The sequence below is a fragment of the Gigantopelta aegis genome, chromosome 2 (assembly GCF_016097555.1).
Source record: "Gigantopelta aegis isolate Gae_Host chromosome 2, Gae_host_genome, whole genome shotgun sequence".
In the NCBI taxonomy this organism is placed as follows: Eukaryota; Metazoa; Mollusca; class Gastropoda; order Neomphalida; family Peltospiridae; genus Gigantopelta; species Gigantopelta aegis.
The window spans coordinates 8,696,113-8,719,424 of record NC_054700.1 but is presented as its reverse complement, the minus strand read 5'-3'; the positions used below and the strand labels follow the sequence as shown (position 1 = coordinate 8,719,424).

Below are 23,312 nucleotides of genomic sequence, written 5' to 3'. Positions count from 1 at the left end.
GCGAAGTCGTTTTTAATGAGGTTTTTCAGCATTTTTAAAATTCATCATCCACAATATACAACATTAGATTGCTCAGAAAACGTCTCTATAAGCATCTTTACTGCAAACCTGTCTGGGTAGCATTCCCCTAAACATCCTACTGATCTTGCTCCATTTGAGAGCTTCGCTTTTTAGCCTTTCACTTTGGAAGCGGTGAGACAGCCCAGTGGTAAGTGCTCACTTATTGCGCAGTCGGTCTAGGATCGATCCCCGTCAGTGGGCCTACTGGGCTATTTCTTATTCCAGCCAATGCACCACGACTAGTATATAAAAGGCCATGGTACATGTATGTACTTTCCTGTCTGTGGGATGGTGCATATAAAAGATCCCTTGCTACTAATGGACTAGACTACATATCAAAATGACCAAATGTTTGACATCCAATAGCCGATGATTAATAAATCAATGTGCTTTAGTGGTGTCATTCAACAAAACAAACTTTAAATTACATTTTCACCTCTGGATTAGATCCTGAAGGGCGATGGATCTTATGCCTTATAACATCCCTGGTAAGCACTCTTACCACTGACCTACATCATGTACCATTCTTCAGATTCGAGCTTTAAAAAAAACAAAAAACAAAAAAAACCTACCTCTATTCTAATTCAACACATTTGTACAAACAAATTTATTTGAATCTCTACTAAATTTAAGTCTAAGTTAAGTAAAGAACAGGGCCGTTTCATAATGACGTCATAAGACAACTTCTCTAGCATACATATTGTATAGCATATTACGTATGAAATCCATTTAAATATTTTATAATTTTAAAGTCTGAATGAAACTAATATTATTCTTTTACATATGTGTATATTCTTACTAAAAATATGACAATTTGATATTACAAAATAAGAATAAATAGCTGAATTTGCCAACGAAAACAGGTGGTTTCTAAATTGCAAATAAAACTAAAACTAAACCACTGATCTACATGTATATCAGTAAATAATAAAAAAAACATTTGGGTTATTCCCTAAATTCAGACCAGTTTGTCAAGTCAATCAAGTAAAACTGACTGAGCTACCCAGGTATATATGTACTATGTACAATGTACAACTCTTTTTTTTTGCTTCACAAACAGGATTTGTCAAAATTGATAAATTAAGCAAGATGTTTTGATAAATATTAACCATGGATTGATTACCAGCATACACATGTATGTGGTCAGGCTGCAAAATTTAGCTTGTTTCCATGTTTCTGCGAATGCCAGATTTCGGGTTGCAAGCATAAAATTATGAGATGGAATCCTAAAATATCTATATTACATCATGCTTTGATTCCAGTGGAATCCAAAAAAAATAAAAATAATAATAAAAATTCAATGCCTGCTGGTCAAAAAGAAAAATGTATTAGAAATGAGAAAAATGCCAGAATTCTACCTAAAATATGCTAAAAAAAAACCCATCTGGTTTAAAATTTATATTATACATGTTTATTGGGAAGACATTGTCATGGTATTGGTAAGCGTAATTTTTTTATCCATCACAAAGCAATGTTAGTGGCAGGAAGCAAAATTCACCAGCTTAATCCACTGAATAAAGATTAACCATGTTCAGTCCAAATCCTGTACGCCCCCCAGAGGCAAATTCTCTGATTATTGATTGAAGCTCCCAGCCAATCTATATATTACAAATATTCTCTGAATACTGATTAAAGCTCCAAGTCCCTGGATTTCGTAAATCCTATAATATCCAAGTGTGATGGTTCAACCATTTCATACGAAAGAAGAAGAGATTAACCATGTTCATTCCACATCATATAATCCCAGTGGTAAATTCCAGTAAAAGGTACATTCTCTGTGTAATAATTTATAGTCCATCCCACAGGGAACGCCTTTTTTCATGCTATGGAATTTACTACAAGTTATTTATTTCTGAGTCGATTGTTTTCTAAATTTCATATAAAAATAGTATTTTTTTGTTATTCCAAAAGGCTTCTACTTTTTTTCTTGCGTCAATCAAATCTAAAATTATTTCTAAAAAACAATGTTTGTCAGGGTGCTATGAACTCCCAGGCATTTGGATGTACTATAAATTTGGTAAATCCTAGAATATACAAAGACAAATTTTAAACGAACAGTTACTATGTAACTCTCTCTATACTTGCATTGATGGCTTAACTAATTCACATGTAGCTACAAGAAGTAACTCTTATCCACAAGTTACTCATTTTCTCTATGAGTTTTTTCAGCAGTAACTACCGCCTTATCAGGAGTCTGAATCCTTTCAACAGCAACAACAGGCTGATTTGATGGCTGCAGAATCTTACTTGTCTCAGACAGTTTCACTCTCTTTGCAACAGAAATGGGTGATGGCTTACTGTTGTCCCGTGTATCGGTGATGGAAGACTTTTCAGGAGTTGTTGGTGCACTTGTTGTATCACAGTTTACAACATCAACTTCTCTTTCATCTGAATCCAGCGACTTCTTTGGTAGCCGCTGCCGGCGTCTGGAAGAAATGAATGCCATGCCATGAGTTCGCATGTGGAAGTTCTTCTCGGCTTCGGTTTCAAATATCCTATTGCAGACGCAACATTCCCTGGGATTGTCTGAAGTTCGGTCTGGATCTTGACAATTGCTCTGTGAATCAGCACATGTGTCTGGTCCTTGAGGACAGACGAAACTCAAATCTACATCTTCCTCCTCCTCAGGTGCCTGCAGCTCCTTGTCTGCGATGAACTGATCCACATCCTTGATCTTGTGTACCAGCAACAGGTGGCGCTTCAGAGCAGGAACAACACTGAAACATAGTCCACAGTTGGGGCACTGAATTGAAGAATCGTCTTTCTTGTGTTTAACAATGTGGTCGCTGAACTCCTCCGATTTGACTGTTGAAAATTCACATTTTGCGCAGCAGAATTTGTCAGCCTCGTCCACCTTTAACCTCTTCAGTGGAGACCCGGACTCTGATGACTCACTTTTCCTCTTTGAATCATTACTTTCATCCGCTGACTTGCCGATTCCATGAACTGTTTCCATGTGATTGTAATAGAACTCTCGGCGCATAAATGTCTTACCCTTGCCTTTTTTGCCCCTACAGAGGTGACACGAGAGGGAAACCGACTTCTTGCCCCGATGGACCGTGTTCATGTGTAGTTCACGATCATCGTCTGTACTGTAAGTCAGACCACACAAGTGGCAAGGGTAAAAGGCGTGTTCCTCCTTCATGTGTTTGTGGAGCGCTACACTGTCTCTGAAATATTTATCGCAGTCCTCACAGCAGAACTCTTCACCTGAACTTATCTCCTCGAGGCAGTTCAAGTCAAGGCCACAAACAATCTGATGAGATTTCATCTCCCCAATTGACTTAAAGTTTCTTCTCTGACATTTGTTGCAAATGAGCACACCATCTTTCACATGTATAGAAATGTGCCTTGCTAAATTTGCCAACGATTGGTAGCCATCTGCTTTGCAATATTTACACACAAGTTGTGCCGAATCAACTCCGTTTTCAACTTTCTGAACTTCATGACTTGCTAAGCAGCCACTTTGGTTCAGGGAATCCAGGAAGGACAAGAACTCTTTTGAGTTAGATGTCGGTTGCTTCCTGGAACAGTCTGGACCAATGGTATCCTCAAACATAAGTGCAATATTCCTAGCTTCACAGTGTTTCAAATGCGTCTCCATATCATCAGCATGCATTGTACAATGCTTGCAGACATTTTCGTCAGTGGATGCATGACACTTGGTCATATGGTCTTCGAGTTCTGCCGATGTGAATAACAAGGAACACACTGAACAACGCGTGCTCCAACCTCCTTTGTGCACTTCTTGATGCCTCTGCAGATCATTTCTTGTAATGAACATTCTGGAGACCTTTTCTTCATCTCTGCAAGTGATGCAGAGGTATCCAAACTGAATATTTTGCTTGATCACAGTTATGTGCGAGTTCATGTGATTTAAAAGCAATTTAAGCAACAGGCTTGTCTTACAAATCTGACAGTAGAAGTGAATGTTGGGGCAACAACTGCTTCCTGGATGGACTGTATGCTTATGGTTTAAATATTGCTCATATGTGGAAAACACTGCCTGGCACCTTTTTTCACTGTAAAAAATGTTTTTATGCTCCAAAACAAAATGCTGTTTCAGGCTGGATGCTTTGAATACAAGAACATTGCAAACAGGACAGACAAACATCGGTACTCGACTGAAGTGATAGCATTCCTCAGATAGGTGAGTCTTAAAGTCATCGATGGCACCGACTGTTTTTCCACATTCTGGACAAACAAATGGCCATGCATAGCTGTGAACACGATAGTGAGCATTAAGGGAGCAAGCAGTAGGCAGGTACATAGAGCAATGTTTGCACATGTGCTTGAAGTTGCAAATCACCCCAAGACTTCCAAAGTGGTGACTAATCTTCAAATGACTTACATGACCACACTCGGGACATGGGTCATCTCCCTTTGATTTTACAATGTTCAACACCTTGGGTCCGACGTGGTAATGACTGTTCACAGCTGCCTTTTCCGTTTTTGGCATATTACCTTCGAACACGGACAACACTGAAATGTGGTCGGCCTTGATCTGAAGAGCTGCTTTTGTCAGCATATCTGGACTTGCACTGTGGCAGCGCAGGTGCTTCAGTAGACTGCACTTGTTGGTGAAGAGCAGCTTCACCTTACATGCCTTGCAGTAGTACTGAACGACCATGCTGCACCTCGCAAAGTGATCCTTGAGGCTGGACTCCAACAGAAATGTATCTCCACACTCGGTGCATAAGTATGTCATCTTCGTGGACAACACTTTCAAAGGTTTTACTGGTGCTTTGTAAATCTGTTCAAGATTTTTTCTTTGGACAAGTTCAGAAATGCCTGAAATGTCAAGACTTTTTATTTTGAAGTAACCTAGTGAATTTGTAGAAGTTTCTTTAATGTTTTCTAAAATTGCCGGTGTCAGTGTAGAAATGCCTTCAGTGTCAGGTCTAGTTGCACCAAATTGACCTTTTGTAGCGACTTTGGTTCCACAACTAACAGGAATTGCTAGTCTTAAAGAGGCTGGTGTACTGCTTGTGTGTGATGAAACATTTGTTGATGGTTTCAACTGCTGTCCCTTCTTTTTAACATTTTGAGGTCCATTATTTAAAGTAATCCTCTGTAACATGACCTTTCCATTCGATGAAGATTTGAAAAGTGTCTGGAACTGAGATGAAGATGCAAATGATGTATTAATTGGAATAATATAGGAACATGGGACACCAGAGCTATTGTAACCACTATTTACAATGGCAAACGGAACCTTTTGCTTACAATCTGCTGCTGGCAAAACAACTGGCAGACTGGATTTGACCACCTTCATGGGACTTTTCTGTTTTGGAATTGGTGCTGAAGCTTTTGTAACAATTTTATGGTCCACAGAGGCATGTTTTCCTCCATCTGAAAGTACAGTAGAGGATTCACTTTTAACTACAAATGATGGTAGAGCAGACACAGAATGAGATTTATTCTTAAGATCAGGATTTTGAATTGAATTATGGACCAACTGTTCATACCCATTATCAACAGGCTCACTTTTAATATGTTTGGAAATGTCATGAATGGTTTCCACCGTATTACTGGAATGATCTTTGCTTGTCTTATCTTTCAACAGATTTAGTGATGTGAATGAAGAAGCAACAGAAGTGGCTTCAGGTTGAGGTGCTCCACTGCTTGATAAACTGGAAGTTGTTTTTAATTCAACACATTGAGACAAAGAGCTTAACCTTTCAGATTGTTCAGTGTGTATTTTGGGCACACTAGCTGCTTGTTCCTTCATTGAACTCTCAAGTTTATCAGTATGAACAGGTTCAATTTGTTTTTCTGTTGTTTTTGAAGTTAGCACACTGGCTGAAAGAGGTTCAATTAGTTTCTCTGTTATACTTGATGTTAGTGCACTGACTGAAGGTGTTGCAGCTGCGTTATCTTCTGTTTTTGATGTTAAGAGACTGACTGAAGTAGGTTCAGTTTGGTTCTCAGTGGTTTTTGATAATGCTGGACTGGTTGAAAGAGAAAGAGATGGGGTTGATTTCTCAGGTAATTGTAATTCTTGCTCTTTTACTGAAGAACTGACCATGTTCTGAGAAAGATCAGTGTTAACACTTGTTTCAGTGGGTGAAACATTACATTTAGGTGTATGATTTTCTGAATCATTAACTGTTCCACTGGCTTGTTCACATTTGGAAATGTACATTGCTTTGTTTTCCTCATGTGTTGAAAGCACCGCTGTTTCGTCATTTTTCTCACTTGAAAACATTTCAATATTTTCACTATTTAGCTCATTTGTAACCATCAATGGTGCATCATTTTGTTCATTTTCCAAATCACATATTTTCACACTGTTTTGAGGGATTGTTGAAATGACTAATGTTGCACTCTTTTCATCGCTTTTTGAATTGATAATTTTACAACAGTTTTGTTCACTTTTTACAATATAATTTTCTGTAGACGGAACTTCTACTGATGGAACTACTGTAGCTTCTTCCAGTTCTGAATCAAGAACGGTCTCACTGGTTTCAGCACCTGTATAAAGATGTTTTGCTACATCACTTGCACATGTATCTAGCTGCCCAGTAGCAGAACCAACTGGCGATGGATCCTTCTTCACCTCCACCGAAGAAAACTTTGAACTATCAGTCAACATCTCTAAGTCTTGGTGTTCTCCAGATACCTGTTCTGATGATCCAGAACCTGATGACAGAGAGGTATTTTCCACAGGTTTGCCCTGATCCACCACAACTTGTTTTTCAATGATATAACTACCATCAGATTCCAATTTCTGTTCAGTGTCAGGAGTTTTAAATGTGATTTTATGTGCAATTTCATCATTAATATCATCAGATTTGCTAGTCACTATTGAGTTCATTAGAAGAAGCCTTTCATTCTGCATGCCGTCTGCATCTGTAGCCATATTTTTGTCAGAAATACACTCAGATCTACTACTTGAGACTTGGTCAGAATCTGTGGGTGACAGGCTTGTTTGTAATGAACGTCTGTTAGTCACTTTTGACATCATTTCAAGATGCTTTTCATTCTGCATGCAACCTGCATCTGTAGCCACATTTTCGTCAGAAAGACCCTGGGATCTACTCGAGGCTTGGTCAGAATTCCCAACCTTTTCAACACCTGTCTCAGAACAAGTGGTTGACAAACATGTTTGTGATGTAGGTCTGCTAGTCACTTTTGAATTCATTAGAAGATGCCTTTCAATTTGCATGCCGTCTGCATCAGTAGCCACATTTTTGTCAGAAATACTCTGGGATCTACTTGAGGCTTGGTCAGAATTCCCAACCTTTTCAACACATGTTTCAGAACTCTTGGTTGACAACACTGTTTGTGATGAGGCACCCACATCTTTTGAATTACAGGAATAACTGTGTTCATCTTTTTTACAAATATCCATCTCTTGCTCATCAGTATCATCATAGTCTGACAGAGTAATTTCTAGAATTTCTTCCATACTGTCATCTTTGTCACTGTTAAAGATCTCAAAATCTAAATGCAATTCTTCACTCTCAATGGTTGCATCAAATGGACCACTGCTGCTATTTTTTGCCTCTGCTTTTGACTTTTCCTCATCATCTGCATTATTATTAGGTGAGCCATTATTGGAACTTGAAGTTTTCATTTTTTCTGCAAACTGAAAACTGATTTTGTTATGCAGCTCTTCAGTAGTGCAATCTGCTTCAGTAGAAGAATTACCCTGGAGTTTGATGATGTTCTCATCAACCTTCATACTTCAAACTATGAGTCTCATAGTTTATTCTCTTGTTTCAGGAGTCCTATGTGTGCAGAGCTTACAGTATAATTTTTGCATCAGCCTTGATCAACTTTGTCACCTATACCATCACACTGCAAAATACAGAATATGCAATATGTTATTATAGTTGTAATATAGTACAAAATTCTAAAATGCATACCTTGTGTAGTATATACCAAAAATTAAAATATTAATGATAAAATGTCTTTATATTGACCACTAAAATCATTTTATGACCTGTAAATTTAAAATATATATACTCTGTCAAAAAAGAAACACATAGGCGAAATATTCATGGAATTATCTCTTTAATAATACAAAGTGGTATAATTTCGTTATTTATTATCATATCACTGTCAAATTTGACATGAGTGTGTGACAATGTTCTTGCTATGGACTGACGGCAGTGGAGGCATTTTCGTCATCAAAACAGCGTCGTACGAGGGTGCTGAAATCAGTACCTTGTGTGGCCACCAGCAGCAGCAATCACTGCACGACATCTCCTTGGCATAGACTGAATAAGTCTCTGAATCCGGGCATGTGGAATCCTAGCCCATTCTTCCCACAGTGCATGTGACAGTTGCAGAAGCATCTGAGGCTCCGGGTCACGCTGGCGTACACATCTGTCTAGTTCGTCCCATAGATGTTCAATGGGGTTGAGATCTGGTGATCTTGATGGCCATGGCAGCACATTAATGTTCTCATTCTGTAGGAAATCCATTGTTACACGTGCCGTATGCGGCCTGGCATTGTCCTGCTGAAAGAGTTCTCTCTGTTGATCCAAAATGGGAAGCATGTGACGGCGAAGAATTTCATCCCAGTAGCGTACAGCTGTCAGCTTGCCTTGTACGAACACAAGTTTACTTCTGCCAGTGTATGAGATGGCTCCCCACATCATGACACTCCCTCCACCGAATGTCAACTTGGGTGATGCAGTTGTTGGCAAAACGTTCATTGCAGCATCTGTAAACACGTTGTCGTCCATCACTTCGCTGTAGAAGAAAACATGACTCGTCGCTGAACCATACTCGCTGACAGTTTCCCCAACTTCCACCCCTGTACATTCGTGCACCAGTGAACACGTAAAAGTCGATGTTGATGTCGCAGGACGGGGCCAACATATGGTCTCCTAGCCAGTAAACCAGCTTCTCGAAGTCAGTTCCGAATGGTTTGTGCAGACACCCTTTCTCAAACCAGATATGCGTCCAGCAGTGTTCGTTGCTGTAGCAGTTCGATGATGCAAGTGCAAAACCTGGACGTAGCGATCTTGTGCTGCAGTTGTTATGCGAGGTCTTCCACGTCTGGGCCGGTATTCAGCCGACTGAAACTGCTGGTACCTGTCCCAGAGACATGAAATGGTGTTCTGATGGATGTTCATGTGGCGTGAGACTGCTGACTGCAATTCACCTAACTGGAGGCGGCCTATTGTAATGTTTCGATTCGGCAGGCTTAGTCTTGGCATCTTGTAACTTGTCTACATCGAAATGGAAATGAGGCATCATTGTGAGCATTGCAGATTTAAATACCCATCACTACTACAATCTTTTCCCCAAGTTTCACGTGCATTCGCCAAAATCTGACCATTTCACGCTGATTTCCTACAATTGTCACACAACGTGCCACAACATGCATTAAATTTGTTTTGGGGTGCATTTGGGCATGCTGTCCCATTCCAGGAACATTAACAAACATGGTCATTCAGCAACATTGTACCAAAAAACTATATTTTGTAAAATCAGACACTTTTATTCTTTCCCTATCACCTATGCGTTTTTTTTTTAGACAGAGTATATATATTTTTTTCCCACCCATTAAAACTAATGACATCCTTTAAAATATAAATTAACTTAAATTAATAAAATGCCTTTCTACACTGTTTTGACCCTTGTTTGAAATATTGTCAGTAGGGTTATATTCCAAAGGGAAAATTACAGTTGAAATTTGTTCACGAGTGTAAACTATGTAATTTCAAATTATCAGAATTAAAAAAACAATCTAAGGTCTGCTAGAGGGAATATATTTTCTTTTTAAAGAAAAAAATAAATTGACAATCTAAATCTTCTTTTTTTTCTTTTATTATTATTTTTATTTAATATTTAGGTTTTTTTCAGGATGGGAGAATCAACCTAATATAGTGTCCCTACATAAATGACACACAGATACAGACACTTAACTGATACATGTCAATGTGATAAGTACAAACTAGAAGCAAATAACAATGAATAAAACAGAATTCATTCATATCTGCAGCATTTAAACTGTGGGCAGGACGTAGCCCAGTGGTAAAGCACTCGCTCGATGCGCGGTCGGTGTGGGATCGATTCCCGTCAGTGGGCCCATTGGGCTATTTTTCGTTGAGCCAGTGCACCACGACTGGTATATCAAAGGCCGTGGTATGTACTACCCTGTCTGTGGGATGGTGCATATAAAAGATCCCTTGCTGCTAATCGAAAAGAGTAGCCCATGAAGTGGCGACAGCGGGTTTCCTCCCTCAATATCTGTGTGGTCATTAACCATATGTCCGATGCCATATAACCATAAAGAAAATGTGTTGAGTGCATCGTTAAATAAAACATTTCTTCTTTTTACATAAACTGGTATTTATAAATTCACAAAAGTGACACAACAAACATCTGAGCATTATTTTAATACATAACTACACATAAACTACATATACAGTGGAATCTATCTGCCAGAACCAAAGCTGAATAAACTGGATTCCCATGGAAACATATTTCACGTATTAATTAAAAACAACGAAGGATCATGCTGAGGGAACTTGATGAAGAAAAGACTATTTGTTTTAACAACACCACATGGTCAATTGAACACTTGTTTGATAAAGAGAATAAACCTGTTCCTGTTGCATACAATGCAGGCTACTCCTATTAATAAAGTAGCACTTTCCCATAAACAGGACAGTACATACCATGGCCTTTGGTGTACCAGTTGTAGAGCACTGGTTGAATGAGGGGGAAACAGTCCTTCCAAGCAGGAACATTTTGTTTTCAAAATCTTGATTAGCAATATTTCTAGTCAATTGAAAATTGATTAGCAACTAAGTTGTTAAATGATTTAAAATTGTGTAGCGATCTCTAATACTTGTGATGCGATACTGAGCAAAATGTGTCCTATCAAGGGCAATCGATTCTGCCTTTCATTGCACATCAGGCAAAGGAAGGAAATGTTTTATTTAACGACGCACTCAACACATTTTCTGACGCCATATAACCGTAAATAAAATGTGTTGAGTTCATCGTTAAATAAAACATTTCCTTCCTTCCTTCAACACATTTTATTTTACGGTTATATGGTATCGGACATATGGTTAAGGACCACACAGATATTGAGGGAAGAAACCTGCTGTGGCCACTTCATAGGTTACTCTTTTCAATCAGCAGAAAGGGATCTTTTATATGTACCATCCCATAGACAAGATAGCACATACCACGGCCTTTGATGTACCAGTCATGGTACCCTGGCTGGAGCGAGAAATAGCCCAATGGACCCATCTACGGGGATTGATCCCAGACAGACCACACATCAAGCGAACGCTTTACCACTGGACTACATCCCGCCTCCTCAGCGAGTGCTTTATAAACTGAGATGCATGGCACAGAATTTCCTGTCCTGAAAATTGACATCTGCGCTCATGACAGGTGTGTGCTACAATAGCTTGTTCTAAATGTGCACGATGTAGTGGATCAGAAAGTTATCGATTGGTTGAACAGAATATTACAGACTGGTTGAACCTTTGACATTTTGATGGAAATTAAGCAGAACATTCGAGAAACCGGAACTGGAAGTAGGAGGATGAGTAATTAAGAATATAGAGCAATATAGAGGAATAAAAGCAGGATCAAACAGAATTGTTTATTGTGTTTAATCACGTAATTAACATTACACACATCAAAACCTATGACCTGACCTGCACAATATCTAACAGTCATGAATGTAATTTTCACTACATGTATCTTTGTAAATGTATGTAAATGCATATAATCAATCAATACAAGGATTTTAAAGGTTATTAATTCATTAGCTTTAGATTAATTACAAAATGGAAAGACTTCCAAATGTTCCAGCATGCATGCTAATACTATCACTAACTCTAACCCTAAACCTAAGCCTGAATGAACTGAATGCTGGAACGTGCAGAAGTCTTGCCACAATAATTAGTAAATACATGTAGCAATATTTAAACATTATGTAGTTTTGTGTAAAATGAAACCATAAGTGTAAAAATCCAATTCTCTAGCTAAATTGGTAAAATATTATGATTCCAAGATGATCCAGTTTTTAAAGGTTCCACTGTATATATTTTGATAAAACTATGCAAACCGATATCAAATATGCAGCAAGAATGTTATGGGTCAAAGAATTAACATAAAATGGCTGTAAATGTTTCAGTCACTTGACAAAAATATTAGTATTGGTACTAAAGTCCAAACCAAATTGTTAACTATGATAAATTACTCTCCTACCTTTAACTGCCGTTAGATTTCACACATTTTCTCCAGACAGAAATCTTGAAAAAACCCATTACAATGACACAGATTCCACATACTAGATGACAACTATATGTCACCTATATCGACTTCACTGAGATCACATAGGGTAAAAAGCATGTAATTTTGTGCAGGCTGCCATTATGCTTTTCTATGTAATACTCTACAAGAGGGGCAAATTTAATGGACATGATGTAAATCTAACGGAAAGAGTTCAACCCGTACCCCTCTATATCAAAGGCTCTAAAGACTAACCCTAACCCTATCCCTAAAACTACCTTAACAAATGAAGGGTGTGTGGGTCAAACTCATGTCAATCTAACATCATAACATGTTAGGATATAAAAGCAAACATGATGACATCATATTAATTACGTCACAAACATTGGAGAGTATTACATAAAAAAGTAAAATGGCAGATGGCGAAAAATTGCATGCTTTTCATTGTATGCAATCTTAACGAAGTCGAGATGGGTGACATATGGAATTTGCATTATTGTAATGGTTTTTTCATGATTTCTGTCTGGACAAAATGTGGGTAAAATTTATCAGTAATTAAAAGTTGGAGAATAATTTATCATATTTGTTAACAATGTGGTTCAGATGTTTGTATTATAATCACTTATATTTTAATATAATCTTTCGACTTTAGATTTAAGCTAAAATTAACATTGCTCAAACAAAAATATTCATTAAATAAAGTCAATTACCGGTGTGGTAATCTTGAGAAAACAATTTGTTTTAAAACATAAACACAATACAGTACCGGTAATCTATTTTAAAGATTTGTGAACTGAATTTGAAAACTGCAGTGCTGTATTATAAATTTATTAATAATAATATTATTAAATATATCATTGACTTGAACATTACAAATAAGTTAGGCTTACCTGTAAAATATAAACTAATAAATGTATACCGGTATTATGCTAATTCATACTAAATGCCATCTAAATTATACTCAAAGTATTAATTCTTCCAAGCATATGATGATGATGTGTATACAGACATGAGTAAAGTTGCTACAGGTAAATTATATATGCAAACTGCCACAGGAAGCTCAAAATGTTTTTAAGTGGACAACATTACAAAAGAGTGCTTAAGGGACACAACTCTTCATAATACAATCTACTGCTACATATTTTAGTGCAGGAAGGCTGACAATGATTGAAAATATGATGTGGATCTTTAGGTTAAGGATCACACCCCTCCTCCTCAACAGCCCCAAAGCTTGATTTTCTTGTTGTATACTGTATGGTATATAAAATACTCTTGAAGATGTTCCCATGATATATTGCCAAGCTTATTATCTCTGAAATGTATATCAAAGATTTAACCAGCACTGTAGTTACTGTCTGTTTCAGCTCAAGTGGATTTATTTTTTGCTCATTAGAGGGGACATTGTGAAAAACTGGATGTCATTACAAAAAATGGTCCATATGACAAGAACAGTACCAGTATTTCATTGTAAAAAAAATTCAAAACAATTCTTTCTTTCTTGTACTTAATTTATATTTTTATTATTATTATTATTATTATTTATTGGTGTACGGTAAGAGTAACAAATTTAGTATAAACTCCCCACAGTACATGTGCTTTAAGCAATTTTGTTACAATTTATTAGTTTATACATTAATTAATAAATTAACTGAAAAAATTTAATAACAATTCTTATATAACATATAGGACCGAATTCATAAAACCTGTTTTCCGTAACAGGCAAGGAGAAAAACAACCATTGTAAATTCAGCTCATATATTTTAGGCTATGTCTGTATGCCTATAAAATGCAGAAACCATGGTCCAATAGTTTTGTACCATACAGTTTCAGAAGTGCGTCTACCTGAACACCTCATCCTGCCCATAACCAAATTAGCCAACTGTTAGTCTTTATTTATATTAAAGTGGCCACAATATTTAGCCAATACAATTTTGTTTAAATTAGCCACCTGTTAATAGTTTTTTTTTTAAACCTTTAGATATCTGAAACTTGGCTAAAACTAAATTATTTGCCGTGTGATTCCTGGGAATGATTTACTAAAATCTGGTTTATGGTAGGCTACATACTTATATGTACATGTATGAAAACATTTTGTTTTGGAAATTATATTTATCGACAGTTGATATAATCATCTTAAAATTTAGCATCAATCATTATTTAATACTTCAGAATGGTGAAGTGATCTAAATCTTTTTTTTTTTTAAAAAGACACCACAAACATTTAACACAGACAGACATACATGTTGACATTTTTTATTAGAAAAACATTTGTTTTGTTTTTAAAACGACACCACTAGAACACACTGATTTATTAATCATCGGCTATTGGATGTCAAATATTTGGTCATTTTGACATATAGTCTTAGAGAAGCCGCTATATTGTTCCATTAGTAGCAAGGGATCTGTTATATGAACCATCCCACAGGCAGGACAGCACATACCACAGCTTTTGATATAGCCCAATGGGCCCACCGACAGGGATGGATCCCAAACCGACCGCACATCAAGTGAACGCTTTACCACTGAGCTACATCCCACCCTTATTAGATCACAAACATATACATACAGATGATAACAATAAGATGGTGAAGCTGTAGTATTTCCCTTTCAGTATGGAACTACTTGACAGAGCTATGATGCCCCATGCTTAGTTGCTGTCTCGGGATAGACAGGTATCCTCCATTTGGGAGCAAACATTTGGAAGACACACCCATAATCCCACCTGTGAAGTGGGTAAAACTTAGTATATGTGTGTGGCCTTACACCTGCCCAATGAACCTAATGGCGTGCACACTTCGAGTTGAAGCTGGTACCAAAATGAAAAATCCCCCATTGCATAGCGAATCACAGCGAAATATACTGACTAAATGTTTCCTGCATGTATCGCTACCATACAATACATGTATATCAGCTGGTATGCATACGTCATGTTATAAGTCTGCAGTTATCAGGTTATCTATCAGTGCAAACAGTAACTGACATTTTGTCAACATGCCAATATACTTATAATATACAAAATACAAGTTTGTACACATGTATAAAAAAACCTTATGCATAGTTTTGCAAGATATATATTCATTATAAAATGGACATACCGATAATCATATATTAATTATCTATGGTACCTACACTGTAATTTCCATTATCAGATATATTTGCAATCATCTGATTCTTATACATATACCGTATATATTTGTGTTGTTAATAATACAGGAAGCACACCGCACAGACACACCACACAGTGCCCTCTTGTGGATAAATATAGCTCACCAAGGGAGGTAGGCTAAACATGAAAGCTATACAGTAAATTTATTACATCCAGACATAATATTTTATAGGTCTATGGGAACAGATGAATATAATTTTAAAATTTGCAATATCAGGGCTGTATCTAATTTGGGGGATGCGGGGGGGGGGGGGGGCAGTTCATACCCAAAATATATTTTTAAAAGAGCCCTTTTGATTTACTTGTAGAAAAAGTCTGTTTGTTTTGTTTAACGAAACCACTAGAGCACACTGATTTATTCATCATCGGCTATTAGATGTTAAACATTTGGTAATTTTGACATATAGTCTTAGAGAGGAAACCCGCTACATTTTTTCATTAGTAACAAGGGATCTTTTATATGCACCATCCCACAAACAGGATAGCAAATACCACAGCCTTTGATATACCAGTTGTGGTGCACTGGCTGGAACGAGAAATAGCCCAATGGCCCCACCAATGGGGAATGATCCAAAACCAAACATGCATCAAGCAAGCACTTTACCACTGAGCTACGTCCCACCCACTTACTTGTAGAAGCATTTATTGTCCAGTTGTGTGTATTAAGACCTGCACTGACTCATTTCTTACTGCCCACCCCCTACCCCCATTAGTTTAGCCTAGTTATATGGCCATGTATATTTCATTTTTAAAAATGCATCTAAATTAATTACAGTCTAACTAGTTAATAAAAAAAATACTGTACATGCAATATACCGGTTCACATAATTAAATGGTACTGTACAATATATGAACTGAAGTCTAAAATATGGTTTGTTCGTTTTTTTTAAGAGTATAATGAATCAATTACACTGCACTTTAAGTTAATTAGTATTTAACAAATTAAATAATCAATTGTTGTAAAATGTTTGAGACATACGTTAAACTTTTTTTTAATCATAGAATCCATTTGTAATGGGGCAAATTAACAGCTGGTACTGTCCTGGTATGCATAATGTTACTGTGTGAATTTGTAATTACTAACTCAGGGCTCAAACTTAACAATGGCACCAATGGCAATTGCCGTCATTGAGATATAAATTGCCATAGATAGAGAGCATCACCGACGGCACCTAAAGTGCCGTCAGTAAAGCTCCTCAACAATGGTAAAATGTATACACCTGGTGTACATTAATTGCCAATATTTAACATTTGCACGTTTGAAATGTCTACATACAACAAAATAACCTTTCAGTCATGTTTATTTGTTGCAAATGTCACTTTAAAAAAAAAAAAGCCATAGGCAGGCTCAAAACTGCCGTCGGTGGGCCGTTTCACCAATGGCAATTCTTTTAAAAATTGCCGTGGGAGATAAATTCTTAAATTCGAGCCCTGCTAATTAACATAATGTTACTGTGTGAATTTGTGCTAACTTACTTACTACAAACCAAATTTGACTTAACAGCCATTCATGGCTTTCACTTTGGGAATTTTAACATCTTTTTACAAAAGGAAGGGTGGGATTTAGGTCAGTCGGTTGAGTGCTCACTTGAGGTGCTTGTGTCGCAGGATCAAACTACCTCGGTGAATCCATTCAAATGATTTGGGGGGTTTTCTCATTCCACCCAGTGCACCACAACTGGTCAAAGGCTGTTATATATAAATATAAAAGATCCCTTGTTGCATAAGGACAAATGTAGAGGGTTTCCTCTGATGACTACATATCAGAATTACTAAATGTTTGACATCCAATAAGTCAATGATTAATTAATCAATATACTCTAGTGGTGTCATTAATAAAACAAACTTTATCTTTTTTTACAAAAGGAAGAGGGAATTTTCAGTGTCATTTCAAAAACATCTTATTAAGATAAGTTAGAATGTAAAAGAGTAATATATTATATATATGTACATGTATCTATTTTGCATTACAACATGTTATGGAGGAGGGAAGGGGTGTACGTCAAGTGTTACATATTGTTTTCAAAATACGTCTGCATATAATTGAGGTGGGACATAGCCCAGTGGTAAAGTGCTTGCTTGATGTACAGTCTGTCTGGGATCAATCCCCGTTGGTGGGCCCAATTTCACATTCCAGCCAGTGCACCATGACTGGTATATTAAAGGCTGTGGTATGTGCTACCCTGTCTGTCAGATGGTACATATAAAATATCCTTTGCTACTAATGGAAAAATATAGCAGGTTTCCTTTCTAAGACTATATGTCAAAATTACCACGTTTGACATCCAATAGCCAATGATTAATAAATCAATGTCCTCTAGTGGTGTCATTAAACAAAACAAATAAACAAAAATCATATAATAATAATAAACACTGGTGAAGTACATGATACACCCATTTTGATGGAAAATCATATCTATATTAATGAATATGTTACGGGTATGATTCAACTGTAATTATGTGAAATTGCAATGGGATGGATGAACAGTTTGTTTTGGACCAACCACCATCCCAAGTTGTTTTTACATGTAAGGTTTGATGATCCTGTATGCATCTGTATGCAAGATATAGTCTGGACACGGATTTACTGTTATATGTGCAGTAGACCTTAAAAAGTAGGTCACAGTGACCTAGTAATAGTATGCGACACACCGCCATCCCAAGTTGTTCCTACATGTGAGGTTTGATGGTCCTGTATGCATGTGTATGCAAGATATGGTTAGGCCAAGAAAAAGTTAACAGACGGACGTACATAAGGACGGACAACTCCATACCATAATACGGCCCATAGATGGGCGTATAAAAATGGGAATTATATATATTCGTATTGGAATTTTTTTACTCCAAAATTGGGAATGAGAAAACAACAGAACCTTTTTGCAAAATCTAGAAACATAGCCGTGATAAAACCGTGCTAACAAGGGCCTTGCTACTTTCCAGTCTATAAATATAAATTAATTTATCATTAAAACACGTAATTTACATTTTTAACAAATCTTAATTTTGTAATTACTCATAAGGGACATTTTTAACCATGCTTCCATCAGAAAACTTTTAAGAATGCCTGTCGTTAATTGGCATGAATCATCAGAGAGTTCTCGTCTAAGACTGCATGGAGTTGGTAACTTGTTCATTATTATCTATACAGACTGTGCTGCTTTCACCAACCACGAATATTAACTGGGACTGGCTGCACTGGGTGCTTCTACATGGTGAAAGTAGGTCAGTAACCATGGTTACTAGCTTGGCCTCACAAAAGATCTCCTTTCCAGAGAGCAAAAAGGAAAGGACATCATGCAGTAAACAACTGCCACATAAATATATACCGGTACATGTTATTTAGAACACACAAAGGAATTAAGCATGATGATGACGGTTGTTAATTGCTCTATCAATTCCTGCTCCTGCTCTATGTATTTACATGTAGCAGTCCAAATAAAATAAATATTTTATGTTGCCAAAAATGACTAATATTTATTCAGATTTTAAAAAATAATTCAATATTTAATTTTTTTTTAAACAAGAACATTATAAATTAAAGTTTGTTTTTCTTAATGACACTATGCATTAAAAAGTTTGTTTGTTTGCTTTGTTTGTTGACACATACCACTACAGCACATTAATTTTTTATTGTCAGCTCAGTAATTTTGACATATATATACACACACACACAGTCAGGGACCAATCTTGAGACCGACCGCATATCAGGTGCATGTTTTTTTACATCCAATAGCCGATGATTAATAAATCAATGTGCTCTAGTGGTGTCGTTAAATAAAAGAAACAAACAGGCTTTACCATCGGGCAATGTACCAACCCCTAATGAAACCATTAGTACACAATTATTTATTAATCATCTGCTGTTGGATGTCACACATTTGACATCCAATAGCTGATGTTCTAGTAGTGTTTCTGACTTGTAAACAGTCTAAAGAGGAAACATGCTATATTTTTCCATTAGCAGCAAGGGATCTTTTATATGCACTTTCCCATAGCATGTAACGAGGCAAGCAGTTTTTCACCCACGTGGATATTATTTTGCATGAGGATCGACACACGAGTGAAAACTAATTAGATCAAACCAAAACTGCAGGGCTCACCTTGCCCACTGGCAAATTAGCCAACTGCTAATTTTTATACAAATTAGTGGCTACATTATTTGGTTTATAAAATTTAGTGCTTTAGCTATTTGGTAATATTTTAAACATAAATACTCTACATACATGTATCTAAAAATTGAATCAAAGACTATAATATGTAGTATATAATGTACTATCCAGTCCGTGGGATGGTGCATATAAAAGATCCCATGAAGTGGCAACAGCAGGTTTCCTCTCTCAATATCTGTGTGGTCCTTAACCATATGTCTGATGCCATATAACCGTCCATAAAATGGGTTGAGTGTGTCGTTAAATAAAACATATCTTTCTTTTTTCTTTCTGAAAATTGGCTAAACCAAAATTATTTGATGTAATACATTTCCATCAATTTATAAATACACATGTACTGCATAGGTGCCATTTCTTAAAGTATGCACCCACTACCTAGAAACAATTTGGGATCTGCTTCTGCATATTTTATTGTGACCTGTATTTTAATATTACTGTAAGCTGGTACACCTGTCAGTCAGATACACCTTTGGTTGACACATATTTCACCGTTTATGTACTAGATCTGCTGTTATCGTGACCTACAAGGTACTGGTGTTAGCTAGCTAGGTCAACTCAGCCATATCCAACTTTTGGGTTTCCTCTCTATGACTGTCAAAATGTGACCATGTTTGACATCCAATAGCCGATGATTAATAAATCAATGTGCTCTAGTGGTGTCGTTAAAAACACACCAAAAAAACAAAAACATATCCAACCTCAGTGTAGCAATGCCTAATCAATTGGTGGATCTAGAGTGGGGGGGTCTCAGGTGTCCTGTGACCTCTCCCTCGCACCCTTTTTAATGACTTTTTGGTACAGTATTTTTAAATTCATCACCCACAATATACAACAACAAATTGATCTAAAAATTAATCTCTGGGCATCTGTTTCAAAATTTTCTGAGAAGCAGCATGCTTCCAAACCCCCTACTATAGATCTGGATTTGGGAGCTTGGTTCATTTACCTTCAACAAACCCAAATTAGCATTTTTAGAATTCTGTGCCGACCACCCCCCCCCCCCCCTACTAAATCCTGGATCCACCCCTGAAATATACATGTGAACCATTAGAATCTAATATATAACTATCCATGCTACATCAGTTATGAACTTTTTCCTGAGAGTACAAATGTTACCTTTTTTTGTTATTGGTATCCTCTTACCATTTTTAATAATTATTATTGCAACATGAGTACAGTAATGAAAGAAAGAAATGTTTTATTTAACTCAACACATTTTATTTACGGTTATATGGCGTCAGACATATGGTTAAGGACCACAGATTTTGAGAGGAAACCTGCTGTCGCCACTACATGAGCTACTCTTCGGATTAGCAGCAAGGGATCTTTTATTTGCACTTCCCACAGGCAGGATAGCACAAACCATGGCCTTTGTTGAACCAGTTATGGATCACTGGTCGATGCAAGTGGTTTACACCTACCCATTGAGCCTTGCGGAACACTCACTCAGGGTTTGGAGTCGGTATCTGGATTAAAAATCCCATGCCTCAGCTGGGATCTGAACCCAGTACCTACCAGCCTGTAGACCGATGGCCTAACCATGACGCCACCGAGGCCGGTGAGTACAGTAATGACTAAACATTGACAAGGGACGGGATATAGCCCAGTGGTAAAGCGATTGCTTGATGTGCGGTCGGTCCATTGAGCTATTTCTCGCTTCAGCCAGTGCACCATATCTGGTATATCAAAGGCTGTGGTATGTGCTATCCTGTCTGTGGGATATAAAAGATCTCTTGCTACTAATGAAAAAAATGTAGCGGGTTTCAGAGGAAACCCGCTACATTTTTTTCACTAGTAAGACTAGATGTCAAAATTACAAAATGTTTAACATGTATCCAATAGCCGATGATTAATAAATCAATGTGCTCTAGTGGTGTTGTTAAACAAAACAAAACAACATTGGCAAAATCAGAATAAAAACTCATTCTACCTATTGTCGAATTAGCCAATTGCTAAATTTTATACAAAGTGGCCATTAAACTTAAAATTATAGTCACTTCTCACTCATTTTTAAATAAATATTCTACCTATCTGAAAATTGGCTAAAACTAAATCTCCAGAAAGAAAATGGGTTAGGTGTAGGGTTATGGTTAAGAAAATCATACAGTAACAATAAGAGTCATTAATTTTGTCAAAACATTAACTTAAAAAAAACAAGTTGTCTGCAAACAAATTTGGGTATGGCTCCATATCCGTTTTTCCCTCTGACAGAAACCCTGTAGTTTGATGCTCATCAATATTTGCTACATAACTCTTCATCACAAGCCAAATCATGGTGAGCTGGAAATGGTGCTGGGTGAGCAAACACATTAAGTTTTTAATAAAATTTATTAAAATCTATTGTAAGGTGATCAAGTTGCTGGCCACACAAACATTTTTATGCAGGCAAGAGTTGAGGGCAGTGCGAAATGGCCACTCGCCTTTCCTGGTAAGAACTTCTTGGCCTATATAGGAACTTATTGAGCACTAGAAAACACTCACACTAATTACAGGGGTGCAGAAAGTCCTTGCCCGCTAACCAAATGCGAGTAAAAGTTCTGATGGACGAGTTAAAAAATGCAACTACCAGTTCGACGGGCGATCTATCTTTTTCTGATTAATTGCATTGTAATTTTATTTATTTATTTGCATTGAATCCACATCTCCGCATCAGTCATGCAATAATTTCAAACCATTCAAACAAAGGGTTCAGAAGGATGTCATATGTGCACCGCATTGCTAATAGACAACTTCAGAGTTCAGAACTGCACAAGCGCGACATTCCGGAAATGGGCTATTGTGAAAACGGAACCATACCAAAACAGCCACAAATGAAAATGGAACCAAATTGGACAAAACGGAACCTACTAGTAGCGTTGGCTGAAATAGCATGCACCCCAATCTGGCTAAAACGGAACCTCCCCGCTTCTCCCCCCCCCCCCCACCCCCAAAAAAAAATGTATGGCTAAAATGGTATCATTACATGAACAACAATATCTTCAATAAAACAACATGCAGCTATATTAATCATTTTTTATTTTGTTTTATTTTTATGTCTATATAGCGGAGATAAAAGTATTAGCATTTAGCTAGAAGTCGGTGGGCCTACATTGAAATGCTGTTACAGCTTTAAAAAAAAGAAGAAAAAAGTATCATTCTCGCCATTACATTGAGATGTCGTTATAGCCAAATCGGAAATATTTTCCATTTCTGCACCCCTGCATTATAACAAAATAATACTCGCATTAATTATTGCTTGAGTATACTCGAACTAATTAAAATAAAATAATACTCGCAATAATTATTGCTTGAGTATACTCGAACTAATTAAAATAAAATAATACTTTCATTAATTATTGCTTGAGTATATTCGAACTAATTAAAACAAAATATTACTCGCATAAATTTGTACTAGATGATACAAATTTGAAATTAATAACAAACTGACTTAAACATAATTTAAATCAATAACTCAATTTGGCTACCCAGGAATACACATGATGTACAGTAAGTTAGTGGCCAAATGGCCTTATATACTGCCCTCTCCCAAAAAACTCCAAAACAGCATATTTAATTAGTTAAATAGTAATTACCTTTTAACCACACATCACGTGTGACTTGACTCAGTGCATGCATACGTGTTCAGCGACGTTTTATTTGTTTCTCATAAATTAACAAAATCGGATAACGGAAACTCGTAAAAACGGAAGGAGTAAACC

General features: G+C 36.8%; 1 protein-coding gene across 1 annotated transcript; it reads right to left on the bottom strand.

Moving 5' to 3' along the window:
• Positions 1-370: 370 nt before the first annotated feature.
• LOC121380888 (zinc finger protein 532-like) lies at positions 371-23,311 on the bottom strand. Its single transcript, XM_041509901.1, has 2 exons — positions 23,187-23,311; positions 371-7,863 (listed from the first exon to the last, which is right to left on the bottom strand). Exon 2 carries the CDS (start codon positions 7,745-7,747, stop codon positions 2,201-2,203), a length of 5,547 nt encoding a protein of 1,848 aa, XP_041365835.1. The 5' UTR covers positions 7,748-7,863; positions 23,187-23,311; the 3' UTR covers positions 371-2,200.
• Between the last annotated feature and the right edge of the window lies 1 nt (position 23,312).

What these genes read in the sequence shown, in the direction of transcription:
- LOC121380888 (XM_041509901.1), bottom strand. Translation starts at nt 7,747, where the DNA reads ATGAAGGTTGATGAGAACATCATCAAACTCCAGGGTAATTCTTCTACT.